At 41.4% G+C, this 11347-nt stretch overlaps 1 protein-coding gene across 2 annotated transcripts in view; it reads right to left on the bottom strand.

The window, feature by feature from the left end:
- The window catches only part of ythdc2 (YTH domain containing 2), a 46419-nt gene extending 36070 nt beyond the window's left edge, over positions 1 to 10349 (bottom strand). The window contains exons 1-6 of one of the 2 annotated variants that reach the window (XM_008423091.2): positions 10236 to 10349; positions 3610 to 3775; positions 1935 to 2025; positions 1574 to 1746; positions 1085 to 1287; positions 286 to 452 (exon numbers count right to left, since the gene is read on the bottom strand). In XM_008423091.2, the coding sequence (XP_008421313.1) occupies positions 286 to 452; positions 1085 to 1287; positions 1574 to 1746; positions 1935 to 2025; positions 3610 to 3775; positions 10236 to 10286 (851 nt within the window). In that variant the 5' untranslated portion in view covers positions 10287 to 10349. Of the gene's footprint in view, positions 1 to 285; positions 453 to 1084; positions 1288 to 1549; positions 1747 to 1934; positions 2026 to 3609; positions 3776 to 10235 lie in introns of both variants that reach the window. The other variant, XM_008423089.2, reaches the window with a different exon arrangement.
- Positions 10350 to 11347: the final 998 nt, after the last annotated feature.

The following is an 11347-nucleotide window of genomic DNA, read 5'->3' on the forward strand; positions in this document are numbered from 1 at the left end:
ATATATAAAAATAAAAATGTAATAAATATATAATAATATTTTGTCTATGCTGTAACTTACTATCCAGTGACCACTGATCAGATACATACCTCAGAATATGAGGTTTTAATTCTATTCCAGATTATCTGGGAAGACCAGTTTCCCAGCATAATCAAGAAAAGCATCCAAAATTCCTTCAATAGATGTCTAATTTTTCCCAGTTTTCCATCCAGGATTTTGCTGTAAACAGTTTTATAGCTCTATGTTTTTTCCAAATAGAATCTGACTAGCTTAGGTTAAATGTACCTGCTTTCCAGTCTGATGTGATAACCAACTGTCTGGCCAACACTCTCCCCTCTCTCTGCTGCGACTCTCTCAGCCACAGCGATGGCAGCCAGGCGCCTGGGCTGAGTACAGAAAATCCTGCAGGGTTTTCCATTCCTGCTACAATCATCTAACAAAAACTGGGGAATCTAAACAGAAACATTCCAGAAGTAATTAGTATTTTAGAGAGAGTGTCATTTCCACATATTTCCAACCTACAGATTAGCTTTCAAATGTTATGCATATTAGTAAGGCTTATGGATTTTGTTTTTTCTACATTCCTTACTGTCTGTTTAATGAATAGGTGATTAAAATTATGTTTAGTTTATGTATTTTTAACAGATGTGCATCTACTTTCACCTGTGAGCATGCTGTCAGGTTCTGTCATCAAGTATCATTTTATAGCTTATTGAGTCTTAAAATACAGAACTATTTTTCTTCCACATATGAACAAATCAAACATAAAAAGCAAAAACAGAAATGTATCATGTAACATTTACATTGCATGCTTTTTAAAAAGTCCAAATAGATAAAAGATACAGATTCATTTAACTTGAAAACATCTATTGGTTTGCAAAGACTAGTTTTGAACAGTTTCTATACTAGAGAAAAACTTTATCATCTGTCATATGAGCGGAAACTTAAAACTAATGCTCCAGGACAAAAAGCTTTCAATGAAAAGAAACAGATGAATGTCAAATATAGGAAGATTTTGAGGGGAGAAGATAAGCCAAACAGAAAACTTTACTGATCATCTAAATCCGCCTACATCAACACTCACCTGTGTAGTTTTTCCAGAGCCAGTCTCTCCCAAAACAAGTACCACCCTGTTTTCTCTGATCAGTCGGACAATCTCCTCCTGGTGCTCATGCACAGGAAGGGAGCTTCGGAAAATATCCAGTTCTGATGGTGCCCTCTTCCTAGGAACCATAGGAATGCCATTGTTTAGGCGCCCACTTGCTCTGTTCCTGTCAAAGCCGCTATCTAAAAGAAGAGCAAAACATGACACATCAGATACTATGTGACCAAACACATCATACATGAGTTGAGTTACACTGCCTGCCAAATAATCCAAATTTGTCAAAAGTTTTCCAGTTATATTTTGGTGTTGATCAGAGGACTAGGTTAAAGTCCTCTGTCCAACTCCAAATCCAAGGTGCATTTTACTCTCCTCTCATCTCTGTATAGTGCCCTCCACAACATCAAATAGACACATGCACGCACGCACGCACACACAGATAATCACTAGTTTCTGTAGCCAGAGACATGCCACTTTTGATGTTGAGATGCATGTCTGCACGTTCCTTCTTGCTGGTGGGAAATCTCTGCAGTAGGCTGCGGATGAAATATAAGGAGCTGGGGCACAGATCGAGAGATGTACTGGGCCGAGGTTTGTCTGAAACATCTCTCTTCCTGACTGTCAGAAAACGATTGGAGCCTTTTCTGAAAAAGTCAAATAAAAACATTTGTATTTATTACATTCACCAATATTTTATTTGATAAAATTTTTTTGTGATTACTCAATTAATCATCAGAATAATCTATAAAGTACTAAAGTACTAAAATAATAGTTTTCAACAGCCTTAAAATTTTGCATCAGGAGCTGAAAGATGCTGAATAGTTGAACTCACCCTTTGCTTTTGGAAATGTAGCCCAGGGACTGGGCCAGTCGATGAACAAAGGCCCGCTCAGTGCTGGACAGTGAGGATGGGAATTCCATCTCTGTTCCAACAAAAGCAGAAAGGGTAAACGTTGGCATACTCCACATAAAACCTGACTCCTGAAGCTTACAAGAGTATGATGGTGAAATCAACCATCTTGTGTTCTACCAAAAACTTATTTTTAAATCAAGCCAGAAATAAAAAAGGAAAACAAATGTTAAAGGGGCAGTATTATGTGTTTTCCAGCCAAAGTGCCATTTTATAGCACAATCAATTAATTATGATACTTCTCAGTGCAACGCTGGTAAAATTGTGGTTATAGGGTTAATAGAGAATGTTGTGATGTCTTCCTGAAGGCAGTGTCAGAAAGAGCAGGAGTTTTTAAAGAGACAGAAACCCAATTTCAAGGCATTCAATTATGAAGTCAAATTCCTTTTAAGTCATATTTGATAAATGTAAATAGCATTTTTATAACAACTAAAGCAACACACTTGAGTGTGACACCATGTGACTGAAAAACACATAATAGCGTCCCTTTAAATTCGTTTTTTTTGTACACCAGTAGCATTCACAGTAAAGATGAGTTTATAGTTGATGTATTGAACTTGGAGCAAAGCCAAGGGTGCAGACCATTTACAACGTCCACGCTTCTGCACATTTGTGGCCTCGCAGCTGAATCTCTGAGGTTTTGTTCCACTGCATGGATCACACCATCTTTCATTCAAACTTTGATATGCAAGGTGTTCCAACAGCAGGTCCACCTCTGTTGGTATTTACATGACCATCTGTGAGGGCTCATTTTCAGAAAGTACAGCTGCAAGGTAGGCATCACTCATAAAACCCACAGCTCTTGCTCTGCAAGCTCAATGTGAACCACAAATATATTTCAATATGTATTCACATTTTTAGAAGTTGACGTTAAGTGTGCTTTGAGATTGATACATGCACATGTCCTGATGAACAAGAAATGATGTACGGCCAGCCACCTCACACACATTTGCTCAATACGTGTTCTGTTACATGATCAGCTGTGTGTCTGCTCTGAAACTTGATCAAGTAAATGTAAATGAACCACAAGAGTCAATCAAAGATTGTTTTTTTCATTCAGAGTATTTCTTGCAAATACTGCATTGACTTGGACAAATATCACCCAATCACAACCAGTAAAGTAAAATACTACAGTGTAGTAACTACACCAAGCGGCAGACAGTAGTAAACAATAGTTTGGGTAAACAGTGTTGCAAAGTGTCAGTGTCAGACCCATCCTCTCTAAAATAAGACAGGATGGGTCTGATTTAATTTTAGGCAGTGGAAAAGAGACGTGTGTGAGCTTTTCTAACATTACTGAAAGATTTTCTAATATTACGCAGCCTGAGTAATAACTCTCAATTACAGACAAAAAACATACTTGTAACATTCACAAAAAGAAGTAAGATTAGTGCAGGTTAATGATGGCAGGAGTCCAGGATAACTTAAGGTGCTGTTTGAGTCATAGCTCCTGAAGTTGACTTAAGGTGCAAGATCCTATTGAAAACTGACTTTAACTTGTACCTTAGAGTTTCTTATGAAAAACACATAAGAGAACTTTGTGCAAACAGAGCGCTGTTTGCGCAAAGAGATGAATGATGGAAGTTTTTGTTGGTACCTTTTTCATCACTGTAGCGAAACCTCTCCAAAGAGAGGTTTACTGCTATCTTGACTTCTTCACCGATGTGAATTGTTTTCGAGTCACTGGAACCGGAGCCTTGAGGTGACATGTTCTGACGCCTGTATGGTTTTTGTGGTGCCCTCATAGCATTAAACATGGTGCACTGCAACACAAAAAGACATCTTCTTCACTGGTGTCAAGTGCTCTAAACTAAAAACCCAACTGTTCACTTTTTTAACCTAATGTGGTAGGTTTTGTCAAAAAAAACAAAACTCAAATATAAAATTGTTTCAAGTATGAGAACAGCAGAAAGTTAGACTTTTAGGTGAAAGCAGTGATGTGGGCTGTAGTCCTCATTGTGGTTGTCTTGGGTTTGATTTCTGATCTCATACCATTTACAACATGTCTTCTTCTCTCTCTTCCCTATTTCATGACATGGATTACTGTTTTGTTAATCCAAAACAGTATTTTATGTCCAAATACTGTTAAATAGCCTAAGAAAACTTAAAGAAAAATAGATATGTCTGCCTACAGATTATGTGAAAATGTTGCTTATTATTGACTTTAAAAGGAAGAACTTACATAAAAATAATGCACTGTTCAATATATAATACCTGACTGTGTACACAGCAACTGCATCATTCATGGAAAGAGAGCACAACACAACATTCAAGGAGTGAGTACTTTTTTGTAGATTTTATGTGACAATTTTCCAGAGGCAAAGACAAGACAAGAGTCAGGCTGTTTCTGAGAAATACTCCGTCTTAGACATTTAATAAACCTAAAAACTGGTCCGATTGCATAGGAAACCTTAGTAAGCACAAGAGCATTTAATTTTAATTAATCAAGTGAAAATCTAGATTTCTGGCAGCCTTTTTTGTTATAGCACAAAAAGTCTCATTTAAGTGGTTCCATATGGGTACAAAGACAATAGATTCCCAATCCATTGTAGTGGCTTGTTCATGTTACCATAGATTGGTCCCTGATGGAAAGCAAGTGGAAAAGGCCAGTTGGAAGAGGACCGAGATTCCATGTTTACTGACTCTGGGAAACTATAGGATGATTTAAGAGAATTTCTATTCACTTTAAGTTTCAGCTCTTAGTATCACCTTTGAAAGGCAACAACCAGGATCAACTGGAAACTTTTTCAATTTTAGTGCCTTAAATATTATAGCATATTACATTATTCATTGTAACAGCAAAAGTTTGTATGCAAATTTTCATAATATTAAAGATTACTTAAATCGTGTTGCCCTGCGACAGACTTGCAACCTGTCCAGGGTGACCCCTCTCACCCGAAACGTTTGCTGGAGATGGGCACCAGCACCTCCCAACCCCACTAGGAACAAGGGTGTACAGAAGATGGATGGATGGATGGATGGATGGATGGATGGATGGATGGATGGATGGATGGATGGATGGATGGATGGATGGATGGAAATCAGTTCACACACCTCTTCAATATTATATTAATGTCAGAAATATGGACAAACAGTGATAAAGACATGGATGTTGAACTTCCTGGTTGTGAACTGATCTGTATGAACAGAAAAAACAAAAAGGGTGTGGTCTAGCCATGAATATAGACTTGAATTAGTAGTGGTGGACAAAATATCAGCTGTTACAATGTCCATCAATATCTTAAAATTACAATAAATAGGGAAAAACTGAAAAATATAGTCATAGGTTCCATCTACAGCACACCGGGTTATAAGCATACTTAAAAACTGGATAGAGGAACACTTTACTAATGTGAAACATAAGATCATGTTTACTGATGGTGACTTTAATATCAACTTAATAAATCCAAGTAAACATAAGGATACACCATGTACAGCATTGGCTTATTTCCTAAAATCACACGACCCACTAGAATAACAGTTCACTGTGCCACATTGCTTGAAAATATTTTTTTCAAATGATTTGGAAAGCAAATCATCTGAGCGACCACCTCCCAGTATTCACATTGTTAGAGCAGAAAAACAAATAAGAAAAACCATTTCATTTAAGAGTTGAGACTGATCAATGTATAGACATTTGACTGGCAATTAATATACAAAGAAAATGATGCGAGTAATGAATAATTATGAGTTCTTGAGATTATTTATGATTCCTTATGATAAAAGCTGTCCTGTAAAACTACACTGCAAAAAACAAGGGCAAAAAATAATCCATGGATGTTAAGGGGTAAATGCTTGTAATAAAAAACACCGTATAAAAATTGTATACAACACAGGACAATTGAAGCCAAAGGTAAATATGAAAGGTATAAAAATAAGTTCACTTCTATTATACGTGAAGGAAAATATAAATTATTAGAGAACAATAAAAATGATATTGTTGTGTGTGTGGAAAACCTTAAGTACTGTAATTAGTAATAACTCTAAGAAACCCCTTACAATGACTACTTATCGGAAATGATGTGGTAATAAATAATATGCAGAAACCATTTCTTTGTTCTTTCTTGTTGGTCCAAAACTAGCAAACAAAATACAAGATCCTGTGACATTAAATGATATTGTAATTGAAAGAAATGACAGTTCTATATTTGTTAAGCCAGTTCATGAAAGTGAAGCTATAAATATTGTTAATGCTGAAAAAAATAAAACATCCTCTGATCATAATGACATTGATATGCTACTGGTAAAAAAAAAAAGTAATTGAGAGGATTTCTAAACTCATATTTATAATTTATCTTTATTAACTGGTCAGTTTCCATGTAGTATGAAAAATGATCAAGTTATGCCACTGTACAAATCTGGAGATTAACACCACTTCACAAATTACCATTCTGTTTCTCTTCTTTCACAATTTTCCAAAATCCTGGAATAGCTATTCAATAGCAAACTAGACAATTTTATTGAAAAACATCAATTACTTGTGAATAGCCAACATGGCTTATAAAGTAAATGATCATTATCACATGCACTAATTGAACAAATTGAGGATATTACTAACTCTACAGATAAAAAGAGATTTACTGGAGGCATGTTCATTGTTCTCAAAAAAGCATTTGATACCATCCATCCATTTTCTTCCGCTTATCCGGGGTCGGGTCGCGGGGGCAGCAGCTTCAGACGGGAGGTCCTGACTTCCCTCTCCCCAGCCACTTCTTCCAGCTCCTCCGGGGGAACCCCARGGTGTTCCCAGGCCAGCTGAGAGACATAGTCCCTCCAGCGTGTCCTGGGTCTTCCCCGAGGCCTCCTCCCGGTGGGACGTGCCCGGAACACCTCACCAGAGAGGCGTTCAGGAGGCATCCTGACCAGATGTCCGGCTCAAGACCATGGCCTCGGTTTTGGAGGCACTGAGCCTCATCCTGGCCGCTTCACACTCGGCCGCTAACCGCTCCAGCGAGAGCTGCAGATCACAGTCTGATGAAGCCAACAGGACCACATCATCCACAAAAAGCAGAGATGTGATCCTAAGGCCACCAAATCGGATCCCCTCAACACCTCGGCTGGGCCTAGAAATTCTGTCCATAAAAGTAATGAACAAAATCGGTGACAAAGGGCAGCCTTGGTGGAGTCCAACTCTCACCGGAAACGAGTCCGACTTTCTGCTGGCAATGCGGACCAGACTTTGACAMCGGTCATACAGGGACCTGACAGCCGGACCAGGTACCCCATACTCCCGGAGAACCCTCCACAAAGCCCCCAAGAGGGACACGGTCGAACGCCTTCTCCAAGTCCACAAAACACATGTAGACTGGTTGGGCGAACTCCCATGCACCCTCCAGGACCCTGCTGAGGGTGTAGAGCTGGTCCAGTGTTCCACGACCAAGACGAAAACCACACTGCTCTTCCTGAATCCGAGGTTCGTCTATCCGACGGACCCTCCTCTCCAGAACCCCTGAATAGACCTTACCAGGGAGGCTTAAGAGTGTGACCCCCTTGTAATTGGAGCACACCCTCCAGTCCCCCTTTTTAAAGAGGGGGACCACCACCCCAGTCTGCCAATCCAGGTGAACTGCCCCCGATGTCCATGCGATATTGCAGAGTCGCGTGAGCCAACACAACCCTACAACATCCAGAGCCTTAAGGAACTCCGGGCGGATCTCATCCAGTCCCAGGGCCCTGCCACCGAGGAGCTTTTTGACCACCTCGGCGACCTCGTCCCCAGAGATTGGAGAGCCCAGCCCAGAGTCCCCAGGCTCAGCTTCCTCAACAGAAGGCATGTTGGTGGGATTGAGGTCTTCGAAGTTTTCCGCCCACCGGCCCACAACGTCCTGAGTTGAGGTCAGCAGCACACCATCCCCACTATAAACAGTGTTGGTGCTGCGCTGCTTCCCGCCTCCTGAGACGCCGGATGGTGGACCAGAATCGCCTCGAAGCCGTACAGAAGTCTTTCTCCATGGCCTCTCCAAACTCCTCCCACGCCCAAGTTTTTGCCTCAGCGACCACCCGAGCCACATGCTGCTTCGCCCGCCGGTACCCATCAGCTGCTTCTGGAGTCCCACAGGCCAAAAAGGCCCGATAGGACTCCTTCTTCAGCTTGACAGCATCCCTCACCGAAGGTGTCCAYCAACGGGTTCGAGGGTTGCCTCTGCGACAGGCACCAACAACCTTGCGGCCGCAGCTCCGATAAGCCACCTCGGCAACGGAGGCACGGAACATRGTCCACTCAGACTCAATGTCCCCAACCTCCCCYGGAACGTGTTCGAAGTTCTGCCGGAGATGGGAGTTAAAGCTCCGTCTCACAGGGGACTCCGCCAGACGTTCCCAGCAGACCCTCACTACACGTTTGGGCCTGCCAGGTCTGACCGGCTTCCTCCCCCACCACCGGAGCCAACTCACCACCAGGTAGTGGTCAGTGGACAGCTCYGCACCTCTCTTCACCCGAGTGTCCAAGACATACGGCTGCAGATCCGATGAAATGATGACAAAATCGATCGAAGTGCGGCCTAGGGTGTCCTGGTGCCAAGTGCACATATGGACGCCCTTATGCCTGAAGATGGTGTTTGTGATGGACAATCCGTGACGAGCACAGAAGTCCAACAACAGAACACCACTCGAGTTCAGATCGGGGGGGCGGTTCCTCCCAACCACGCCCCTCCAGGTCTCACTGTCATTGCCCACGTGAGCGTTGAAGTCCCCCAGTAGAACAAGGGAGTCCCCAGGAGGGGCACTCTCCAGTACCCCCTCTAAGGACTCCAAAAAGGGTGGGTAATCTGAATTGTTGTTCGGCCCGTAAGCACAGACAACAGTCAGAACCCGTCCCCCCACCCGTAGGCGGAGGGAGACTACCCTCTCGTTCACCGGGGTAAACCCCAACGTACAGGCGCCAAGATGGGGGGCAACAAGTATGCCCTCTCCTGCCCAGCGCCTCTCACCGTGGGCAACTCCAGAGTGGAAGTACGTCCAGCCCCTCTCAAGGAGACTGGTTCCAGAACCAGAGCCATGCGTCGAGGTGAGGCCGACTATTTCTAGTCGGAACCTCTCAGCCTCGCACACTAGCTCTGGTTCCTTCCCCACCAGAGAGGTGACGTTCCACGTCCAAACAGCCAGCTTCTGCAGCTGAGGATCAGACCGCCACGGTCACCTCCCTCGGCTGCCGCTTGTTACACACTGCACCCATTAATCACATTTTAGTTAGTACATTGTAACAATATGGGATCAGGAGGACTGCACTAAATTGAGTGAAAAGTTACTTAAAGAACCGCAAACAATTTGTGAAGATAGAACAATTTTAGTCTGAATGTATGAACATTGTATGTGTTGTTCCTCAAGGGTCAGTGTTAGGTCCCGAATTATTAATCTTATACATTAATGGCACAAGTAAGGTATAATCAATCCTAAGACTTATTTTATTTGCTGATGATACAAATATTTTAGATTCTGGTGAGAATCTACAACTTTTGCCTTCTATTACATCAGAATCCATTAAAATTAAAAGTTGGTTCATGAAATTTACTAACAATAAACAAAAGTGCCCAGACTGCATAAAATTTAGAGCTGTGTTTCCCAACCCTGGTCTTCAAGGCACACTGCCCTGCATGTTTTAGGCATTTCCTTCTTTCAGCCCAGTTGATTTCAATCGATGACTGATTAACAGGCGTTTGTTGAACTGCAATCACCTGAATCAGAAACATTAAAGTAGGGAAACCTCTAAAATATGTAGGGCAGTGTGCCTTGAGGACCAGGGTTGGGAAACGCTGATTTAGAGGATGTTAACGTAGAAAGAGTGCATCAAACTAAATTTATAGAGGTTATAATAGATGATAGAATTTTCTGGAATTTTTCTGGAAACTTCATATTGAATACGCCTGTATTTAATGTCTTCTGTTCTCAATAAGAGTGTGTTTAAACCTTCCAGGGCCATTAAAGTGGCTGGAAGGCTTAAACTTTAACGCCAACTTTCATTCACTGTTTTTCTTCTCGGAAGAAAGACAGAATGCTATAATAGAGCCTAGCTAGTAGTACAGTATGAATGGCTGATGCGTTTCATTTCATTGGTACCGAAACCTAAAACTAAACAAGCTAGCGTCAGCTGCGAGAGAAACGTGATTTAAAAATTAGCTAACTTGTACGGTTAACCGAGGTATGGCGCCGTTTAAAAGCGATTTTAAATTTTCCTTATTGAGAGACCGGCCTCCTATTTGGACTACGGTATTTGAGAGGACGTACCTTGGAGTAAAACGTCAGTGAACCTCCTAACTTCTGCCGGTTTGTTGCCATTACTTCACACCAGGTTAGCTAGTGTCCGGTCAGTGAAAGATAAGCGACTACGCATCCGCTCTGACCCCTTCAGAATAAAAGACTCATCCACCGCTGCCCTAATACATACATGAATCAGTGCACCAGGACAAATAAAAAATAACTTGCTCCTATATTGTTTCCGACATCGGTTAAACTGGCATGCTGGCCTTCCCACTGAGCTCATGTGCCTTTCCCAAAGAACAGTCTGGCATTTGTCTGCCTTTCCTCTACTCTTTCCTTTTTGACACGAAGCTGAAGTTGGTTTTCGATTGCAGCTTCCGATTCGGGAAATGGCTACAGGGCGATTCCACCTAATTTTGAACTACTTTCAACAGCTTTCATCTACGCTAATAAAAAAAAAAACTTAAACTCTTCTGGACTAGATTATTCTCAATTAGTAGGAGGATATTTAAACCCAAGTTTGGGATTTATGAAACTTCAATTATGGACTATTTCAACACATTTTATACATTTCGATCACACTACAACTGCTCCAGCTCCATAACTACAACACCTAAATGGTTAACTTTGAATTTGTTCTCAAGTCTCCTAGTTATATAAATCAGCAGTCAATAGTCAAATGTGTAGTCAGGGATGAAGATCACAGGCTTCAAGGAAAAGAAGGATCAGATCCATGGAAGTTTGAACAATGAACTGAACATTAGGTTGAGTTCAAGAATAAGCTTAGCATCCTTCTCTCCTGCCCTAGCCAAACTCTAAACACACCATTAGCAGCATTAATGGATCCAGAGCAAAAAAATGTGCACTATGCAGGGGATCAATCCAACTCCAGACCTTAAAGAAATAAAATCTGTTGACTAACATATACATACAGTTTTTCTGAAGCAAAATCTAAGAAGCTCAGAGGAATTATAGAATATACAGTCATGGCAAAAAGTTTTGAGAATGATTCAAATGTTAATATTTACAGTCTACTGCTTCAGTTTTTATAATGGCTATTTGCATATACTCCAGAATGTTATAAAGAGTGATCAGCTCAACAGCAATTAATTGCAAAGTCAATATTTGCCTAGAAAATG

Source organism: Poecilia reticulata, linkage group LG12, assembly GCF_000633615.1.
Source record: "Poecilia reticulata strain Guanapo linkage group LG12, Guppy_female_1.0+MT, whole genome shotgun sequence".
Classification (NCBI taxonomy): domain Eukaryota; kingdom Metazoa; phylum Chordata; class Actinopteri; order Cyprinodontiformes; family Poeciliidae; genus Poecilia; species Poecilia reticulata.